Source organism: Idiotropiscis lumnitzeri, chromosome 7, assembly GCF_059441095.1.
Source record: "Idiotropiscis lumnitzeri isolate Australia: NSW breed Sydney's pygmy pipehorse chromosome 7, RoL_Ilum_1.0, whole genome shotgun sequence".
NCBI lineage: Eukaryota > Metazoa > Chordata > Actinopteri > Syngnathiformes > Syngnathidae > Idiotropiscis > Idiotropiscis lumnitzeri.
The window spans coordinates 23,023,085-23,045,833 of NC_142397.1; the positions used below are offsets into that span (position 1 = coordinate 23,023,085).

The 22,749-nt window shown below is 43.7% G+C and overlaps 1 protein-coding gene across 16 annotated transcripts in view; it reads left to right on the plus strand.

Moving 5' to 3' along the window:
• The window catches only part of bcas3 (BCAS3 microtubule associated cell migration factor), a 474,526-nt gene that overhangs the window by 42,069 nt on the left and 409,708 nt on the right, over window positions 1-22,749 (plus strand). For all 16 annotated transcript variants that reach the window (XM_088299829.1, XM_088299828.1, XM_088299825.1 and 13 more), the window contains 2 exons: window positions 7,851-7,932; window positions 10,681-10,753. In XM_088299829.1, coding sequence (XP_088155955.1) covers window positions 7,851-7,932; window positions 10,681-10,753 — 155 coding nt within the window. The remainder of the gene's footprint in view (window positions 1-7,850; window positions 7,933-10,680; window positions 10,754-22,749) is intronic.

The window sequence follows — 22,749 nt, forward strand, 5'->3', positions numbered from 1 at the left end:
GCACGGCATACCTCTAGTTTTCAACAATTACTCGGGATTGTTATTTCCAGCGGCATGTATAATTGGGTATCATCAACATGACAGTGAAAAATAATGTTATATTCACGTATACTAAATAAAGGGCCAAGTAACATTAAAAAACTCAGAAGGTGCATTGCCATGAGTAACACGTTGCGTCCTCTCTGAGAGGTAAGAATTAAACCAAGAAAGCGTAGATCCTGAAATACCAACATACGTTTCAAGGCGTATTAGTAGCATGTAATAATCAACGGTGTCAAAAGCAGCCCTAAGATCGAATAAGAGTAATATTGATGAGGTGTAAGCGTCCATAGCTAGAAGATCATCAGTCACTTTAGTAAGGACTGTCTCAGTAGAATGGTTGGCTCTAAATCCTGATTGAAGTTTTAATCGATTATTAGCGGCTGTTTTTTTTTTTTGGCAGGCATTTTAGATTTAGTCTTAGTATTATTAGTTTAGTCTAAAATGCTTATTCGTTTTCGTCACATTTAGTCATTCCTATTTGTGATATTTTTAGTCTAGTTTTAGTCAATGGAAGCTCAACAAAAGAACTTTTAAGGCTAGTTTTAGTAAATATAGTCGACGAAAACGCAAAAAGGTTTTAGTCCGTTTCAGTTAAAAATATGCATGCACGGTTTCCACCCAATGGCAAAGACTTGCTGATTGACTGCTAAGTATTATACATTACAAACAGATGAAGTCCACATCTCTTGCATCCTACTGGATCTTAACTTCAGCACACATTATGTCAAAGTCACCATCTGCAAGCTCCAAACCACCTGGAAGCACGTCTAAAGTACCACTATTTTCACGTGACCAGTGCCAGATCCCAATACTCCTGACGCATCCTCCACAGAATTCTCTGAGGGACTTAGTCAAATGCCTTGTCCAAGTCCACAAAACACATGAAGACTGTTTGAGCAAACTACTATGCACACTCGAAAACCCCAATGAGGGTGTAGAATTGGTCCTCTGTTCCACAGCCAGGACGAAAACCACACTGCACCTTCTGAATCTGAAATTTCAATCGCCCTATAAACCTCAAATAGACGGCTGAGGAGTGTGATCCCCTGGTTCACCTTCTTAAAAGGCATACCACCATTTCAAATTGTTCCCTGTGTCCATGCGATGTTGCCGAGGCGTGTCTGGCAGGGCAGCTCTGCAACATCAAGAGCCTTTAAGAACTCCGGGAAGATATTTTCCATCTTTCGGGCTCTGCCACCAAGGAGTTTTTTGACCTCCTTCCACTCCAGAGATTAGAAAGCCCAAGACGACCCAGGCTCTGCTTCCTCGTAGGAATTCCATTGGTGGAATTGAGGTGGGATATTCTCCCTACTGATTCACAATGTTTTGTCAAGTTCAGTAGTTCCCCACCCCCCTATACACAATGTTAATGGAGACTGCTTCACCCTACAGAGAGATTGTACGATAAAGCAAAATGTTCTCAAATGTTCTTTGCCCGTAGCCTCGCCAAACTCCTTCCATGCCTGACTTTTTTCTCCTACCGTCGGGGCCAATACACCAACAGGTGGTGATCGGTTGACTTCTCTGAAACTCTCCTTACCTGAGTGTCGAACACATGCAGCTGCAAGTCTGATAATATGACCACTGAGTTGATAATGAAACTGCCACTGAGAGTACCCTGGTGCCAAGTGGACCACCCTTATGCTTGAATATTGTGTTCATAGACCATGTGTGACAACCACTGATGTCCAACAACAAAGCACTACAGTAATCCCTCGTTTATCGCGGGGGATACGCTCCAAAAATAACCCGCGATAGGTGAAATCCGCAAAGTAGTCAGCTTTATTTTTTTTTAATTATTTTACAATGCATTTGATATGATGCATTGTTGTGGTTTGTTTTTACGTGTAGATGGGAAGTTGTGGTCCTGCAGTGCCATTTTAAGCGTGTTATTTCTTCTTCTATCTTTTTTTTTTGTTATTCAACTTCCGGGTTGCTTCACTTTGAGACGAATGCACGTATGTTGATAGAGGAGCGGTAAAAAAACCATCTATATTAACACACACTTTGTATATCTTCCGGTTCCGGCGCCGCACAAGTGGCTGCCTGTTTACAGCAGCTTGGTTCACTATTGAGGCTTTTTCGTGTGTTTTTTCCCTTTACCCTGTATTATTTTATTGTACCTCATCGCAGCAATAGACTTCCAACTTGCGGTGATTTTACTGCTGTTGGGGGCTGTTTTTTGCGCGATCGTGTCCAGAGACGAAACTCTGAGCTACGGATCGATCGTGTATACAAGAGATCAGCTGTTAGCACTCCGTGCTAACCCCGCGCCAGCTCCCGGAGCAAGACCTGATATCCCCCGCGAGCTGAGGAGGAAGAGACGGGGGTGTGGTGCGGGGGCTAAACGCCAGGCAAGGAAAAGACGATACCACCCCGTCCTCCCGTCCGTTATTATGGGGAATGTTAGATCCCTTCCCAATAAAATGGACGAGCTAACAGCGCTAACCCGGCACGAGAGGAATTTACGGGAGGCTAGCTTGCTGATGTTCATGGTGTCGTGTCTAACAGAGCTAACGCAGGACGCCATTGTGGAATTGGACGGCTTCCAAATCCTATGTGCGGACAGGACACTGGAGAGCGGTAAGAGGAAAGGAGGAGGGCTGGCTGTGTTTGTGAATGAAAGATGGTGTAACCCTGGGCAAATCACTGTTAAGGATCAACTTTGCAGTCGGGACATTGAGCTAATAGCTATTAGAATCCGTCATGTGATCGCCGTGGCGGCATTACTGCCACCCTCTGCTAACAGTGAGACAGCCTTTGACGTACTGACTGCAGCTGTGAGCAAGCTACAAACACACCACCCAAATGCCCTGCTCCTTATATCTGGTGACTTCAATCATGCTTCTCCTTCCTCCTCTCTGCCTTCATTCACACAATATGGAAGCTGCGACACCAGAGACAATAAAATATTGGACTTTTTCTGTGCCAACAACAAGGAGGCGTACACATCACTGTCCCTCCCCCCGCTGGGCAAAGCTGATCACAACTTGGTTGCTCTCCTGCCTGTGTACAAACCTCTGGTCCGCAGGCAGCCAGCTGTGACACAGACAGTTCAGAGATGGTACGGAGAAGCCAGGGAGACCTTGCGGATGGAGGAACAACTGCAGCGGCACAATGCCAGGGATGTCTGGAGGGGCCTGAAGACCATCTCAGGCCACGGACAACCAGGTAAGACCCAGAAGGGAGGGGGCCTTCTGTGGGCAAATGAGTTGAACCTTTTTTTCAATAGGTTTGATCAAATGCCTGCCCCCGCTCAGTCTCCCCTGCTGCAGCCCCCACAACCCCTCCTGCCGCTGCGAACGAGACCCTCTCTCCCCCTCTTCTCTCCCGGCTCTCTCTCCACAGACTCCAGTTCCCAGCCACATCATACAACCACCACTTCCTCCTGCTCAGCCTTGTTCCTCACAACATCTCAGGTGAAGAACCAGCTGAGGAAGATGAAGGCGAGGAAGGCAGCAGGTCCAGATGGGATTAGCTCCCCGCTCCTCAAATCCTGCACAGCCCAGCTGTATGGAACCGTCCAGCATATGTTCAACCTGAGCCTGAAGCTGGGCAGAGTCCCCCACCTGTGGAAAACATCCTGCCTGGTTCCGGTTCTAAAGACCCCCCATCCGAAGGAGTTCAACAAGTTCAGACCAGTGGCGCTGACGTCTCATCTGATGAAGACCCTGGTGAGACTGGTCCTCATCCATCTGCGCCCCCTGGTCAGCTCCTCAATGGACCCACTCCAGTTCGCATACCAACCTGGTATCAGTGTGGATGATGCCATAATCTAACTGCTCCACACTTCACTCACCCACCTTGAGAAGACGGGGGTACGGTGAGGATCATGTTCTTTGATTTCTCCAGTGCTTTCAACACCATCCAGCCCACCCTATTGGGAGACAAGCTGGAGCAGGCAGAAGTGGCCCACCACCTCATCACATGGATCCACGACTACCTCACAAATCGGCCACAGTACGTGAGAACACAGGACTGTGTGTCTGACGTGCTCCTCTGCAGCACGGGAGTGCCGCAGGGAACTGTTCTGGCTCCCTTCCTGTTCACCCACTACACCCCGGACTACAAATACAATTCCTCCACCTGTCACCTGCAGAAGTTCTCTGATGACTCTGCGATTGTTGGCCTCATCACTGACGGAGACGATTGGGAGTAAAGAGGGCTTGGACTGGTGTCAGCAGAACCGCCTCCAAATCAACGCTGGGAAATCCAAAGACCTGGTGGTGTATTTCTGCAAGCGTCGCACTCTCCACCTGCACCAGTGAATATCCAGGGAACAGACTTTGAGAGGGTCTCAACTTACAAGTACCTGGGTGTTCATCTGAACAATAAACTGGACTGGGGCGCCAACACAGACGCTCTCTATAGGAAGGGTCAGATTAGACTCTTCCTACTCAGGAGGCTGAGGTCTTTTGGCGTTCGTGGGACACTCCTCAGGAACTTCTATGACTCTGTGGTTTCATCTGTGTTTTTCTATGGAGTGGTCTCCTGGGCAGAAGGCATCTCGGGCCGGGACAGAAAGAGACTGGACAAACTATTGAGGAGGGCCGGCTCTGTCCTGGGCTGCTCCCTGGACTCTGTGGACTCAGTGGGGGGCAGGAGGATGATGGCAAAACTGTCATCAATGCTGGACAACCCAGCCCACCCATCCAATGACACTCTTAGAACACTCCACAGCTCCTTTAGTGATAGACTGTTACACCCTCGCTGTACGAAAGAGAGATTTCGCCACTCTTTCCTGTCGGCTGCTGTCAAGACTTTTTAACAAGAACATTAGGTCAAGCCTACAAATGGGCAGGCATTAGTGCAATTGTGCAGTCCTAGAATGTAATACACACTACTGCTGTGCTTTATCCCATGCTGTACTTTAATATTGACCAATGCAGTATTTTGTTTACCATTACAGTATTCTTATCATTACAGTACTTTTATCACTGCAGTATTTCTATCATTGCAGTACTTCTACTATTGCAGTACTTTTATCATTGCAGTATTCTCTATCATTGCAGTATTTTTTTATCATTACAGAACTTTTACTATTACAGTACTTTTATCATTGCAGTATTTTCTATCATTGCAGTATTTTTCTATCATTTCAGTACTCTTACCATTACAGTACTCTTATTGCCGTATTTTTATCATTGCAGTATTTTCAATCATTCAGTATTTCTTTATCATTGCAGCGTTTTTATTTATTTCCCATCTGTACCATGGACAGGCATTAGGAGTGTTTGCTTACACTTGTATATGTTGTGGGATGTAAGTGTGTCTATACCTGGGGATTCGTCTGTAGACGTAGATACTGTGTATATTTCCATGCTTTTTAGGAATGTCTGCAGCTAATGTTATACATTAACGGCTGCATTACACTGCTGCCTCTGTGTGATCTATATCTGCTGCTGTAACACTGCAAATTTCCCCAATATGGGACTATTAAAGGATATCTTTATCTTTATAGAGCATTAATTTGATTGTTTTGGGAAAGAATTGACATTGTGATTTTTCGTTATTTTACATTTTCCGTAGCTCAGAATCTCAATGTGTATCCCAAGCTAATGCAAGATAGTTGACTGTCGGAAACTGTTAACTTGCGCCCTTGGGAGAGTGGAATGAGGTACGGTAGTGTATAAAATGTTAAATATATAAAAAATGTAAATTATTAGTTGGATGGCAAATTGAAATGGTGTTATTTGATTCATTTATATTTCTTCATTCCTTTGTATTGAGTTGATAGGAGCTGTAAGAGCCTGTTCACCACAGTGCTGGTAGTCGTGGAAGCGAAACAGTTTTTTGACCGTTCCCGTAGCGTTCTCATAATTCAAGTAGATGTTATACATTCGTTGTGCCGAACGACATTGCTCACTGTACTGGGTTGTGAAACTTTTAATACAAGAAGACGAAAGAGTTCCTTTGGGTCCGTGTGAGTACTTGAATGAAAGTGAAAGCTATGGATAAAATGATGTGCTGCTACGGACGAGTCAGAACGACCTTCGACTGCCCGCACTCATTAACAAAGCTTACGAGAAAAGTGAATTTCTGCCGTTACAGGATCGTGGTGTGTACATGATTGATATGTGAATAATTTGTGAAATTACTATTAAAATTTGTGTTTTTCTGTTGTTCTGTAGTTTACACGGTGCAGAATGCTGAACATGCTTGTTCAGAGATAAAAGATTAAAGAAAAGGTTTGAAACTCTGCGTCCTTATTTGAAATCCAAGGGGCCGCTACACAGAGCATCCATCCATCTTCTGTACCGCATCTCCTCACTAGGGTCGCGGGGGGTGCTGGAGCCTATCCCAGCTATCTTCGGGCAGTAGGCGGGGGAAACCCTGAACTGGTTGACAGCCAAATGCAGGGCACACAGAGACGAACAACCATTCACGCTCACACTCATACCTAGGGGCAATTTAGAGTTTTCAATCGACCTGGCAAGCATGTTTTTGGAATGTGGGAGGAAACCGGAGTACCCGGAGGAAACCCACGCAGGCACGGGGAGAACATGCAAACTCCACACAGGGTGGCTGGAGCCGGCCTGGTTTGAACCCACGTCCGATGCTGTCTCTCACTATGAGGCCATCGCGTTAACCAGTCGGGCCACCGTGCCGCCACACAGAGCACAATACCGCTGTAAAAAAATCTGCGAATCCGCGATAGGAGAAGCACGATATAGCGCGGGATTGCTGTACTCTCGTTCAAACAGGGGGGGGCATTCCCACTGTCTTTACCCATATGAACGTTGAAGTCCCTTAGCAGAACGAAGGAGTCCCATGTTGGAGTACTCTCCAAGGACTTCAAAACTGGTGGGTACTCTGAACAGCTGTTTGATGCATAGGAACAATTATGGCGCGTCATATGCACCGGGATGAACCTCAATTTACAAGCACCAACCCGGAGTAGGGGACAGGTATACCCACACCTCCTCTGTGCCTCTCACCATGGGCAACTCACGAACGAAAGACATTTCAACCCTTCTCAATACGACTGATACTGGATCCTAAACTGTGTGTTTAAGCGAGCCAGACTAAATCTAGTTGAACCCGCTCAACCTCGTAACCAGCTCAGGCTTTCCTTCTCACAGAGGTGAAATTTTACTCCACTTGAGCTAGCTTTTGTTGCCGGGAATCAACCCACCAAGGTGTTTTCCTTTGGGTGCCGCCCAGTTCACTTTACACCGGACCCCCCCTGGCCCATTTCACCAGTGCTGGATGGGAATGGAGACCAATGTTACGTATTCTGTTTTTTCCATCCAGGCCCAATTGGTGTATGCCCGGCCACGAGGCGTTCGCCACTTCCAAGCATGGATCCAGGGGGGGCGCTATGACCCTTTTTTGGGCAAGGGAATCACATATCCACAAATGTTTTTCATCACAAAGGGTCATTTGAGCCATGTTTTGTCTGCTGCATCACTTAAGAGCTGTTTTCCATAGGTGACCATACCAGAAGCAAAGCCCGCTGACAACTTTGCGCTTACAATCATTGGGACACACAATTTCGCTACTACGATGAAGTGATGGTTAAAAGAGGGCTGCCGTTGGAGGGGTGCTTGGTTTTAATGACGATAATAAATCCCAAATTTCTGTGCCCCAGTACACAAGTCAAGGTTCATTTTGGCGTGGTTAGATGTTATTTATAAACAGACAAACATCCACATCCAAGTTTTCGAATAGTGATTGGGTTTTATTCAACATTAATATAGTATAGTTCATATCTTGAAAATAAAACTACATCCTTATGTGTTATAGGATGCATTGCAGGATATAAAGGTGCAAACTTGTTCTGTGTAAATACTGATATTATCTTTCAGATGGCAGGGGAGGCCCAGGAACTGTTCTCAGTGCGTCATGGGCCAGTGAAAACTGCTCGCATTTTACCAGCGCCACATATCAGTAAGTATGCTTTTCTCACGATTGACGCAATACACTCTGAAGCACATTTTCTAAATACTACTACAACTACGACTACGACTACGATTACTACTACTACTACTACTACGACTACTACTACGACTACTACTACTACTACTACTACTACTACTACTACTACTACTACTACTACTACTACTACTGATGATGATGATGATGAAAATAATAATGATAATAAAAATGATACAATACCAAAAAGAAGAGCTGCAGCTGGCAAGGAGCCGGCACACGGATTGGAGATTGGGGCGGCTGCCGTTGAGGGCCGTCACTTATGGCTGGTGGCACAGAGGGGCAAGCATGGGACCATGGGGGTGCTGTCATCAAGGAGGGTCGCAACTGCTGAAGAGTCAGCACAGGGACTGGAGACGGCCCCAGCTGCTGTGGAGCCAACACGGGGACTGAAGACGGCCGCAGCTGCTGAAGAAACGGCACCAGGACTAGAGACGCCTGCAGTTGCCTAGGAACCGTCATGGGGACTGGACACGGCCGCAGCTGCCGAGGAAATGACACGGGCACTGGAGACAGCTGCAGTATTTGCGCTGAAAGAGCTTTCATTGGGGGCTGCAGCTGCAGAGGATCTGGCGTGGGTTGCTGCAGATGAGCCGTCACCTTACCTAGGGATGGGCAAAAATGTACCGTTACCGAAATGTATTACAGTAACCAACATCATTTTGCCCATGTCGGTAAATTTGGTGTTTAAAAAAAAAAAAAGAAAAAGAAAAGTCTATTCTGTCTGCGGCTATGTTCATGCCCCTTTAAGACGGCTACAGCGCGTGTAGTCGCCTGACTTAACCCATCTGAAGAAGCAAGAAAACTGACGAGGTGGTTCTGGCTGGCGATTCAAATCGAGAAGTGGCTGACATGGTTGAAGACGAAGTGATGTTAGTTGAAGTTGTTCCTGTTGCGCTTGTCCCAAAAAGAAATCTGTCGTTTGGAAATATGTTGGGTTCCATAAAGACGATGTTTGAGCAAAACAACATTAACTACAAAGTGCATCGTAAGAACCCAATACAACACGTCCAACCTTTTCTTTTTTCACCACCTACAACACAACCATGCTGTTGACTTGGAACTTGTGCTAAAAACTCAACGTGAGAAGCAAGGTTCGACAAGTGACAACAGCCCATAACGGAGGCGACACCATACAAGCGAACGTCTAAAAGGTGGAAGCAATAGCCTAGCTCATCTAGCTACAGTGGAGCACACGGGATTTAAACGCTTCATGAAAGTAGCCGGCAAGTGGTACGCAAATATTTGTCGCAAACTGTACTTCCCAATATGGTCAACATCGGGGCGGGAGCTTAGAGATGTCAAGCATTTTGCATCCACATGCGACTTGTAGTCGAGTTGCAACATGGATCCCTGTTTGAGCCTGTACATTACATAGACGACAAGTGGCGACTGCGCACCATTTTCCTAATGATGCATACTTGTTTATTCGGCTTGCATTGACATATCTTTCATTTTATTTAGCATTTTGTTTACAGGCTACACTAGCTCCTTAGCACATGGCAAAAAAAAGCAGTTAATATGCATTTCTTGCATTTGTTTTGATTTATGTTCACGGGGGGTTATCGTGCATTTATCGTTATCGAGGTGAAATTGCTCATCGGGAAATGATTTGAGGTCATATCGCCCAGCCTTAACCTTAACTGATTGAGGGGTTTGCACGTCCCAATGATCCTATGAGCTAAGTTGTGTGGGGCTTTATGCCTCTGAAAAGGTTACCTATGGAAAACAGGTTGCAAGTGAGAGACAAGACAAAGCATGGTTCACAGACCCCCTATGATGAATAAAAACACTATGGTACAATGATTAAAAAAAAAGAAATAAAATAAAACAATGATGTTTTAAATTATTCACTATGAAGGAAGATAATTGTTTTTTTTATGGATACTCGACTTATAAAGATGCACTACAGAAAAATATTTGTAATTTTATAGATAAAATAAATATTAAATATATATTTTTAGATTTTTTCTACATACCGTAGATAGCCTATATCGTTCCAACTTAACTTTAACGCAACAGTTTTTTAAGGTCCTGTTTTGGTTTAATAAGATGCTGATGCTGAAAATATACTTCACAAGATAAGTATAGTCTAACTTTTATTTTCTAAGGAGCTGTTTATTAGTCAAATATACTGTAATCTGTTGCTCAGAGTGCACCACAAAAGATGGGTCATTTCCCAGAAAAATTATTTAGTATTAGTACAATATTCTCATTTGTTTCATGGTGCTGTTTTTTTTAATATGTTGCTCAGTATGCACAGCAGAAATTGGGTCAGATATTGGTAAAAAAGATGTAATTAAATATAAAATGTGTACTTTTGAGTTTAAACAAATGTAAATAGCTTCAATAAACTATAATTAAAAAAAATTGTATCGAAAAAATATTAAACCGTGAAACTAATGTATCAAACCGAACCGAACCGTGAATTTTGTGTTTTGTTGCACCCCTAGTATGTATGCATGTATGTATCACTTTTACATGCAAACCTATTGTGTATATACAGAACAATGCAACTTTATTTATATAAAGGATTTCACAACAGCTGGAGCTGTAACAAAGCACTTTCCATATGGAATAGAAATGAGCTAATGAGTTAAGATCATCCAAGTCACAAGACCAGCGAACCTGAGAAAAAAAAGTATCTTATGATCTGGAATATACGGTTGTGTGGCAAACAGTTTAATTTATTTTCACTTTCAGGTCTTCTTAAGATGGACATTTTTTCTGTCAAGAGACCTTTGCTCGGAGTTTGCAAGAGCCCAGGGTCCACAGGGTGAGTATACAAGACATTTGTTACTTGACTATTTTTTGGGCATTTATGAAGCTGATTTTAACTAGTCTAATTTAGCCTCACACATAAATGTGGTGGCTTTGTTTACAGGCTACTTGTCAGAAAGGACAACTCAAAGCGGTTCGATACGCTTCTGCGTTACTTAAAGTGTACCAGTAGAGTGTAATTTTTTTATGTATCACAATTTTATTGTTAATATTTTACAATTGCATACATAATAGAATAGAATAGAAGTTTATTATCATTGTCATGATTATCTGGTTAGGTCTTCTGCCTCAAAGTACAAATGTGCAGGGTTCAATTCCGGGCTCCGACCTTCCTTCATGGAGTTTGCATGTTCGCCCTGTTCTTGTGGGGCTTTTCTCTGGGTCCTCTGGTTTTACTCCAACATTTCAAGACATGAATGATTGGTGGATTGGACGCTCTTCAAAGTTGGATCCCCTCCATTTTAATTTGGTTCCAGCCTGATTTATGTGAAAAGTGTAGTCAGTCATTGAAGCACTTAACATCAGTGTTCCACGATTACGTCAATCTTGAGTTAAGCCAGGTACACGCATCAGGATTTTTCGAATGTGAATAGAATTTTTTTTTTTTATCTTTGGCAGACCTCACTCACAAAGACAAAAAAAAATAGTTTTGGTCATATTAAGATGTCCTTGAATAGTCCCACAATGGAGAAATTTGCAGTTACAGCAGCGAAGATATAGATCACACAAAGGCGGCGGCGTAATGTAGCCATTAATGTATAACATTAGCAGCAGACATAAAAAGCATGCGAATATACACAGTATATACACAAATCCCCATGTACATACACACTCACATCCCACAACATATACAAGTGTAAGGAAACACTCATAATGTCTGTCCATGGCACAGAGGGGAAATAAATAAAAATGCTGCAATGATAAAAAATACTGCAATGATTAAAAAAAAATACTGCAATGATAAAAACACTGCAATGATAAAAGTAATGTGTCCTGCAATTGGCTGGCAACCAGTTCAGGGTGTCCCCCGCCTACTGCCCAAAGATAGCTGGGATAGGCTCCAGCACCCCCCGCGAGCCTAGAAGCGGTACAGATGATGGCTGCATGGATGGATAAATGTACTGCAATTATAGAAATACTGCAATGATAAGAATACTGCAATGGTAAACAAAATATTGCATTGGTCAATATTTAAGTACACCATTGGATAAGTACAGTAGTAGTGTGTATTGCATCCTAGGACTGCACAATTGCACTTATACCGGTCCGTTTGTAGGCTTGACCCAATGTTCTTGTTAAGAAGTCTGACAGCAGCCGGCAGGAAGGAGCGGCGAAAACTCTCCTTCACACAGCGAGTGTGTAACAGTCTTATCACTGAAGGAACTGTGGAGTGCTCTAAGAGTGTCGTTGAGGGGGTGGGCTGGGTTGTCCAGCATTGATGACAGTTTCGCCGTCATCTCCCCACTGCGTCCACAGAGTCCAGGGAGCAGCTCAGGACAGAGCTGGCCCTCCTCACTAGTTTGTCCAGTCTCTTTCTGTCCCGGCCCGAGATGCCTTCTGCGCAGGAGACCACTCCATAGAAAAACACAGATGAAACCACAGCGTCATAGAAGTTCCTGAGGAGTGTCCCCGGAACACCAAAGGACCTCAGCCTCCTGAATCGGAAGAGTCTGCTCTGACCATCTGTGTTGTCGTTGCAGTGCAGTTTATTGTTCAGTTGAACACCCAGGTACTTGTAAGTTGAGACCCTCTCAACGTCTGTTCCCTGAATATTCACTGGCGCAGGTGGAGAGCGCCGACGCTTGCAGAAATCCACCGCCAGCTCTTTGGATTTCCCAGCGTTGATTTGGAGGCGGTTCTGTTGACACCAGTCCACAAAACCCTGAGTAAGTTCTCTGTAATCCCGATCGTCTAGTGATGAGGCCGACAATCGCAGAGTCATCATAGAACTTCTGCAAGTGACAGGAAGGGGAATTGTATTTCTTGTCCGAGGTGTAGAGGGTGAACAGGAAGGGAGCCAAAACAGTTCCCTGCGGCGCTCCCGTGCTGCAGAGGAGCACGTCAGACACACAGTCCTGTGTTCTTACGTACTGTGGCTGGTGTGTGAGGTAGTCGTGGATCCATGTGATGAGGTGGTGGGCCACTCCCGCCTGCTCCAGCTTGTCTCCCAATAGGGTGGGCTGGATGGTGTTGAAAGCACTGGGGAAATCAAAGAACATGATCCTCTCAGTGCTCCCAGTCTTCTCTAGGTGGGAGAGTGAAGTGTGGAGCAGGTAGATGATGGCATCATCCACACTGATGCAAGGCTGGTATGCGAACTGGAGTGGGTCCATCGAAGAGCTCACCTGGGGGCGCAGATGGAGGAGGACCAGTCCCTCCAGGGTCTTCATCAGACAAGACGTCAGTGCCACTGGTCTGAAGTTGTTGAGCTCCTTCGGATGGGGGAGTCTTTGGAACTGGAACTAGGCAAGATGTATTCCACAGCCGGAGACATCCCTGGTATTATAAGGCTGCAGCTGTTCCTCCATCCACATCCTGTAGGACTTTTTCCCCTCTCTGATCCTCCTTCTCAGCTGACGTTGCACTCTGTTCAACTCCTCCTTCTCGCCTGACACAAAAGCCCTCGTTTTCTCCTTCAGGAGAGCTTTAATGTCCGGTGTGATCCAGGATTTGTTGTTGGAGAAACATCTTACTGTCCTAGTGGGTATGGTGTTCTCCATGCAGAAATTAATATAGTCTGTAATTGTGTCCGTTAGACCATTAATGTCCTCCCCATGCGCTTTGCTGAATACTTCCCACACCGTTGTTTTGAAACAGTCCTTTAAGGCCTCCTCGGCTTCTCCAGGCCATCGTTGAACTGTGCCTGTCACAGCTGGCTTCCTGCGGACCAGAGGTTTGTACACAGGCAGGAGAGCAAACACGTTGTGATCAGCTTTGCCCAGCGGGGGGAGGGACAGTGGCGTGTACGCCTTCTTGGTGTTGGCATAGAAAAGGTACAATATTTTATTGTCTCTGGTGTGGCAGGTTACATGTTGTGTGAATGAAGGCAGAGAGGAGGATGGAGAAGCATGACTGAAGTCACCAGATAGAAGGAGCAGGGCATTTGGGTGCTGTGTTTGTAGCCTGCTCACAGCTGCAGTCAGTACATCACAGGCTGTCTCACTGTTAGCAGAGGGGGGTACGTGCACCGCCACCGCGATCACATGACTGAACTCTCACGGAACGTAGTACGTATTATGTGTCAGGTGCTCAGATAATCTCATCAGAGCTCCCCATCCACACAACGATTCTCTTTCACCATCGGCCAAGAATTCAGGCCTCTGAGGGAGGGTGCTCAAGTGATCACACATGACTTCACATGACAACGCCAGGCTCTTTTAGGTACGCACGGCAGTCGTTGCAGAGTGTTTCCGAAGAGGAGTGCAGTTGTAAGGTTGTTGTTGTCAAGCAAGAAAATACATCCTGCCGTCCGGGGAACCCACATTAATTAAAAAACAAAAAAAAGAACAAAACAAAAAAAACATCGGGTGAGCTACCAACCTAAGGATCCACAAAGGTGACATGGAAGAAGAAAAAAATTCTAAAACTTGGAACATTTCCTCTCCAAAAAACTTTGCTTTGAAGAGATTCTCTCGCACTCTTTGTGAGATAATGCAAAGATTTCGATTTTTATTAATTCATTGATTTTTGGTGAGGGATTGCATTTCTTAAAGGTAGCATTTATGTACTTTCCGGTGAGTTTGTGTACTGTATTTTAAAATGCACAGCTTTTGTGAAAAACGTCAGTTCGTCTGAGACAGAAAGAGACATGAAGGAGGACTTTGCCCCGTTAATGAGGTCAAGAAATGTCTCTCATGTGGACATTCCACACATGACAAGAACACTCCATCTTTTTTGCTTGAATTTAGGCAGAAATTGACCTGGAAGTACAACACTCTTTAAAATGTACGTCTCCTGGCAAAAAAAAAATAAACTTTGCTTTGTATAGCAATCATTGCAAGGGAACGCAAATTATTTTTTTCTTCAATTTCACCTTGGGAGCTCCTTACCTACCACCTGAAGATGGTTGACATAGCGTCCATCGCTCCCATGATCCGAGTGAGGGAGTATGAGCGGTTCAGAAATAGATGGGTTCACACCCTTAACACTGTTAACAATTTTAGTTTCATTTACTGGCGCTTACTCGTTCATCAGTCAGAGAGCTTCTTTGATTGGCTACATTCTGTCACGTCACCGTTTGCGGAGTCCGCTTGCTCAGTAGAAGACGGCTTCTCCCACACACACAAATATTTTTTCTTGAAAATATCGAACACGGTCATTATTTCAGATTGTATGCCCTGACTGGTTTTGAACCCTATTATCAATATGAATCCAATCTTAACACACCTCAAACATAAGGATAATCTTCAAACACATGATAATTTTATAAGGCAAAGGATTGTCAGGCGTTTGATGTCCTTGGTCGACCAGGGGTTATGATCAGGCCAAAAACAGCACGATTCTCTTTGTGTGTGTACCCGGCCTTAGCTCAACAATGAGTTCTGTTTCTTTGTCTTTTCTCGTTGTTCCTTTCAAAGAATAATCCTCGTTAAAATTCTATCTTATTCTCTATCATAGAGGTGATGATTCCTGACTTAGGACCTACTCTTCAAGCCAGCTGAAGCTCGTTGGTAGCTATCTGGAATGGTTTGATTAGGATAAGGGGCTCCAAAAATGGATGGATGGATGGATAGAAAAGACTGCCCTGACTTTTTACTTCCTGGCGTAATCTGGTACATCTGGTATGTTCAGCCTTGGGTCTTTCACCCTTGAGTCTCTGACCGAAGCCACTAACCTGGCAAGCCATGAGAAAGTGAGTCTGGAAACCAGGCCCTTAACCGCAGCTGCACTTCTGTTTAAAGTGAACCGTCCAATCCAATTCCTTTACTTACTGAGAGGTATCCTTCATGATACTATCGGCGTTGGAAGTCATTCCTCATAACATTTAAAATGGCGCGTGGAAGAGATGATAGTTTGTTACATTCAATATTAAACTCAGTTTTAAATGAACAGAAACACAAAGAGTCATTAAAACCCCTGCATCTGAAATCACTTGAAGCATTTATTTTAAAAGAAGACGTGTTTTTTTTCGTCATCATATTTGATTGGTTCCTTCCAACTTACAGTGTGGAGTCTGGATTCCCAGGCTACAAAGTCACACCCCTCACTAACTAAACAGAAGACGCGCATTACAAATACAATTCCTCCACCGATCACCTGCAGAAGTTCTCTGATGACTCAGTGATTGTTGGCCTCATCACTAACGGAGACGATCGGGAGTACAGAGGGGTTACGCAGGGTTTTGTGGACTGGTGTCAGCAGAACCGCCTCCAAATCAACGCTGGGAAATCCAAAGAGCTGGTGGTGGATTTTTCTGCAACCGTCGGCACTCTCCACCTGCACCAGTGAATATTCAGGGAACAGACATTGAGAGGGTCTCAACTTACAAGTACCTGGGTGTTCATCTGAACAAAAAAATGGACTGGAGCAACAACACAGACGCTCTTCTATAGGAAGGATCAGAGCAGACTCTTCCTACTCAGGAGGCTGAGGTCCTTTGGTGTTCGGGGACACTCCTCAGGAACTTCTATGACTCTGTGGTTTCACCGGTCATTTTCTATGGAGTGGTCTCCTGGGCAGGAGGCATCTCGGGCCGGGACAAAAAGAGACTGGACAAACTAGTGAGGAGGGCCAGCTCTGTCCTGGGCTGCTCCCTGGACTCTGTGGAGCTCCTTCAGTGATGGACTGTTGCTGTACGAAAGAGAGATTTTGCCGCTCCTTCCTGCCGGCTGCGGTCAGACTTTTTAAGAAGAACATTAGGTTAGGCTTACAAACAGGCGGGCATTAGTGCAATTGTGCGGTCCTAGAATGCAATACACACAACTACTGGGCTTTATCCAATGCTGTACTTAAATACTGACCAATGCTGAATTTTGTTTACCATTAAAGTATTCTTCTTACAGTACTTTTATCACTGCATTATTTTTATCATTGCAGTACTTTCACTATTACAGTACTTTTATCATTGCAGTATTTTTTTTATCATTGCAGTACTTTTGCCACAACAGTACTTTTATCATTGTAGTATATTTTATCATTGCAGTATTTTCAATCATTCAGTATTTTGTATCATTGCAGCGTTTTTATTTATTTCCCCTTTGTACCATGGACAGACATTAGGAATGTTTCCTTATACTTGTATATGTTGTGGGATGTAAGTGTATATACATGGGGATTTGTGTATATACGTTTATACTGTGTATATTTGCATGCTTTTTATGAATGTCTGCTGCTAATGTTATACATTAACGGCTACATTACGCCGCCGACTCTGTGTGATCTATATCTTTGCTGCTGTAACTTAGGCATTGCTACTACATTGGTAGTATGACTTATTTGTGATGGAGTGTTACAAAATACTAAATGCTACCGTTTTTAAGTTTTATTTTTTTTAATCAAATAATCATCGACTCAGAATTATCTTTCTGAAATGTAACTTCTATGTGTAACTGAGTTGGGCAAAAGTTCATTGCAAATATGTGATTCTCACTCCCGGATGCGTAACGAGATGGCACTGGAAACTCCTTGTTTTAGTACACCCATTAGTGCCTTTAGTCTCCAACTGCTGAGGAATTGTGGTGCGTGTTCTATGCCCAGCAGTGGAGTGCCCGCAAGGCTGTGGGTGTCCAAGTGCTCATGTCAAAACATTTGCAACATTTCGTTAGTTCCGACTTCTCTTTCTTAGAGGTAATTTTTCCGTGGGTGTTTTGCCGGTATATGGAAGCAAAAATCTGTAGACCAAATGTCTAAAAGACGAAAAACACAAATAGCCCCACCCACACCCACCAGCGCCACTACCCCCCTCGACCTCCACACAAGTATGCACCCACGGCCAAACACACGCACCCCCCCCCCCCCACACACACACATATATATATATATATATATATATATATATATATATATATATTGTCAGGTTTAAAATGCCCTGGCGCCAGTTTGCGGTGTCCGATGTCTCGCGACGGTCGCCGTCCGGATGTGGCTCCCGGGTGATCGGCACCAAATAAATTTCAGGTTTAAAATGCCCTGAAGCCTTTTTTAGACTGAAAATAAGTTACTAAAGGTTACTGAAAACCAATGGCATACCAAAGTTTTGTTTTTCACCATTCGCGAATGGGGAGAGAGTCAGAAGGAAACAAGCGTCTTGCTTAGTTTAATCCCTCGCACCCTCTCTCTCTCACCCTCCGCTTGGTCTTTTTATTGAAGTGGCTCATACCTTAGCAGACAATGGGGGTCTGCCTCCAGGGATACAGGAAAGCATAAATCACAGTGTGAAGGTCAGTCAGGAATTCACACTGAAGCAAGGAAATCGAAACTCGGAGAAAAGCGTAGGGGTGTGCGTGTGTTCCAGCTGTGTGCGTGTGTGCTAAAGCAACAACGTAAGTGTCTGTGCGTGTGTGTTAAACGTTAATGAGTATATAAAAACATGATTATAAACATACAAACTGACTACATATCCTCAGCCCATCTTACATTTCCCCCCTGTTTGTGGGTTTAAATCATGTCCTTACGGCTTTAAGACAGATCATCATAATGAAATCATACAACAGTGTGATCATCAGTGGAGGGGCGAAAACCTCTCATTAGGGAAAAATTCCCCTCCTCCCTTCCGGCGTGGAACGAGACTCTCATGGTATGTTGATCACTAGGGAATAAAACATATATATATAAAAAAACTTCAATATGCCTCGTGAAAAATAACAAAACTGTCCCCACGCAGAGCTTGTCTCTGGGGCGACTTGATGAAGGCCCCTTTGCCTTGTTGCAGGAGGAGACAGCCGTCTTTACCTCCCGGATCTTCGTGTGTGGTGTGTGTGTGTGCACGTGTGAGGGCAGGGGGAAGAAGTCCATGTGTTTTACGTTGCAGTGTCCAGTTCGAGTTCGTCATTCTCGACATCAATCAAGTTGTAATGGTACATTTGGGCAACAAACATGCGGTTAACCATCGTCTTTGTCGTAAAAATAATGCAACATGAACAGAGTACACATAAAAAAAATGAAAACTATAAGTAACCCGATATATTGTCTTTCAAATTCTTCATAGTGGTCATAACATCAATAATTGTTTCATTTTTATTAAAAAAATTAAATGCAGTAATGTTCTCCAATCAAGGCTGAAATTTCTTTGTTATGTACGTCATTAATTTCCAAACAATATCTAATCTTTTTGTTCTGTGGCTTCAACATTTGTATCTGTGGCTGGTTGTGTGGTTCTGATGTGCGTGTGGTCCGAGATTGTGACTCTGGTGGAGACCCTTTTTAAGGGACTTGTGTTGCTCGGCATTTTCTCGAACTTCTCGATGGTTCTGTCAGGATCGCGGCCGAAAAGCGGAGGGTGAACTCTTAAAACGCTGACAACGGAAAGTTGCTTTAACGAGGTATTTATTGGAACCGTCAGCTAAACAATCAATCCACATCAATATGAAGATATGAATAAATAGGAAGTATAAATGTAATCAGGTATCTATAATTACAGCCGTCGCAGGGACGAGAACGAAAATCGCTGGTGGACACAATCACACCAGGAAAGAAAAGCGACGAGTAAACTTAAAGCGCTTGCACAGCAAGGGATACGAAAAAACGAGAATGGCTTACCACCAAAGGATAAGAGAAATCCAAACAGCAAACGAGAACGAAAAGCGAGCCGAAAAGTAGCTGAGGAAAAAACAAACGTAAACGCAATAATCTACACACGGAACAAGAGGGGCAAGAGCTAGAGCAAGGAGCATGAGCGTGAGCATCGCAGGATAATAATCCGACACAGACAGGTCCGCGTCGGTGGCTTAAGTAGCCCGAAATCAAGAGCGCAATGTGGTTCAGCTGCGCGGCTCGTGGGCGCGTCACTCCCTGCCAGGTGATGTGCGGCGGGGACGAGCGCGGAGGGAACGCCCACTCGGCTGAAACACAAACAGACGGATCGTGACAGGTTCAGCAGGAAACCGGTGAAGCTTGCACTGCGACTGGTGGATCCAGCCGCCACGCCCCGCGACCTTTGCTGCCGTCGGGGTCACTGTCATCATCTGGCGAGGGCCATCTCAGCATTCACTTGTTGGTTTCAACACCTCGAAGAAGAGTTGGTCTCCCACACGGACGTGATTTCTCTGTGGATCAGAACACACTGACCAGTAATTGTGTCTTTGCATCTTTTTCGGTCAAACATGTTTCCCATGTGGACTGGGACCGATGTGCCAGTCGCTGGTGGTTCTGATGAACCTGAGAGTCGATAGGGGATAGTGTCCTTTCTTCGGCCGGCACTATCCTCATTGCTGTGATTGAAACACTTTTTTTTGTTTTTTTGTTTTTGTTTCTCTCATTGTCTTGATAAGTCTGGCCTTAACAGTTCCATTAGTGCGTTCCACAAGTCCTGCAGACTGTATGCACAATGACGCTTTGAGTCAATTTTGCAACCACTGTACCACTTGTTACAACATCATTCACAAATGCATCATTTTCACTTTAAATCACTCTTGAAATTCCAAATGTCAGGATAATTTCATTGCACAATACTTTTTCCAACTGTTTTAGCATCATCATATGTTGTTGGAAACAACGTAACCCATTTTGAAAACATTAATTACAACCAAACAGTATTGCATCTCAAACAAATAACATTTTGTCTAAAAAAAATTTTTTTTGTTGAAAAATCTGTATGTGGGAACAATTTCATATCACACTTCCCCTCTCTTGACACACGGCTATGTAACACACTCTTGTTACTTTTCCAATCAATGAATTAGGCAGCCAGGACTTGCCATCTGCCAATTTGCTGATCCTTGCACCTTTGTTCTCCCAATGTGTGCGTTCAATTAGTGGTGCCTTTTTTCCTGGCATGAGATCAAATTGTCAAGTTGATTTGCTGCGTGTGTGTGTTCATTTCCCTCTTATTAGTGCTGTGCCGACCTTGAGGTCATGACTTGGGCTCCAGCCTTGCTGCATTGTCAGCGAGGCAGTATTAAATTGTAATTGTATCATTTTCTGTTAAGAGAATTTAGCATTTACAAATAACTATTTAGACGTGCTTTATGCACAGCTTTTCTTTTACTGTTGTGGTTTTAAAGCCCTTGTTTGCCCAATGTCGACAGAACACATGAACATTTATCTTGACTGTCAGTCCACATTGTAACTATACAACTCTCTCTTCCAAGTTATCTGTTGGTATCACACTGCTAATACTCTCATCGCATAAAAGTCAGTGTGATTTCAGCCTGTGACCTTGGTTCTCAAACACTTTTACTTCTTATAAGTCTGGAATGTGCACCTGGTCTGTCTTACAAGTCTGAGTTCCTCCAGTCGGGAGAACAAAGTGTCCAAAAGGTCAAGTCGCGGTTTGGTGATAATTTGGACGGCTCCACAGTCGTGTGGCGCTTTCTAGATGGTGCAGGGAAAAAGAATGACGCTGGCTGAGCGCACCACACCTTCAGTGTAATGTGTCCCTGTGACAATTAGGTCGCCGTGCAATGTGAATGTGGTGGAAAAAAGAATGCATTTTTTGATTCCTTAAAGCAGCAGTGAAGGCTGCTTGATCACACTCTGGCGTGGTTCTAGCCACGGAATCCAATTGTTGTGACTAATATGCTAATGAATTCACTTTGCCCTGGTTCCTGCAGTAACCCAGGCTAATGAAGTCATTTTTTGCAGTCACTGTTTGCTCAAATGGCTCATAATAATTTGGTAGTGCGTTAAGATGCTTTGTCGATACAATCTCCCTTTTGTCTTGTAGTGTATCTTCACCACGTCCAACATACACAACCCATTTTATGGCCATGACGATATTGTTGCTTTAAAGATTACCACGACTTGTTGGAACTCCCTAACACGTAGATTACAGCCCTGAGAGGCACTGGGCCTCAACTTTATCTACGAAGGGTCAGGGATTTAATAGGGGTCATCGAGACGTCCCAAGGAAGGTGTTTACAGAAAAGTGGTCTGGCAATGTCCTTTTTTTTTTCTTCTTTTTGCTTATCACTGACAATGCGCCCTTTTAAAGTTTTGATGTTTGTTTAAATTCGCCCTTGCTTATTGATTCTGATATTAAAGTCCAATTGTGTCAGTGTATCACGGCCTAATAAGTAAAACGCACGTTGATGTAGAACCCCTTCTATACTTACTTTTTATGTTTGTTTGTTTTTTTTATGTCACGTGATCCTCCGTTGCTATCACGACTCGTCCTGAAACGTTAATGTTTATAACAAGACTTTCTGCTTCCTCCTTTTTTCTTCCTTCTCCTTCTGCTCAACACGTTCATTCTTTTTGTGCAAAGTTTAGAATTTTCTCTTCCATTTGACAAGTTGGCCAATTTAAATTAGGTTGTTTTATTTGAAAAGCCTGTAATTCTCTTTTTCCCTTTTCAACTAATCACAAATTTCTTATCACAAAAGTGAATATGTTAATTCTATTTTATTTCCTATTTTTCTAATTTTCTGACTCATTTCACTTCAACCAGTTATACCTTAAAGTGGACAAGTACACATCAATGTTATTTGTAGTTTCTAATTTCTTCTCTGCTTTAATGAAAATTATAGCCCTTCTAGCCAAATTTTTCCCTGTGTCATTTCTATCTCTGCATTTCATTCCATTTCTGGTCTACCTTAATACAAACATCATCAACTGAAATATAAAATATTTATTTATTCAATTCACCAAAAAGCAAAATCTAATTCCTATCCTCCTTCTCTCATTCAAATGACACCTTCTTTAATCACTAAACTCTCTCTCTGACCTTTCTCTTTTCCTAATTTCCAAATTCACTGTAGCCTTGCCAAAACCACTCAAAACTATCAATGTGTCGAATCAAAAATGCCAAAATCAGGAAACACCTATGCTCTTGCAAAGGTTTCTCATGCTCACTTTCAAAAGCTTCATTCAATTGTTAAGTTTTCATAACACCTACTT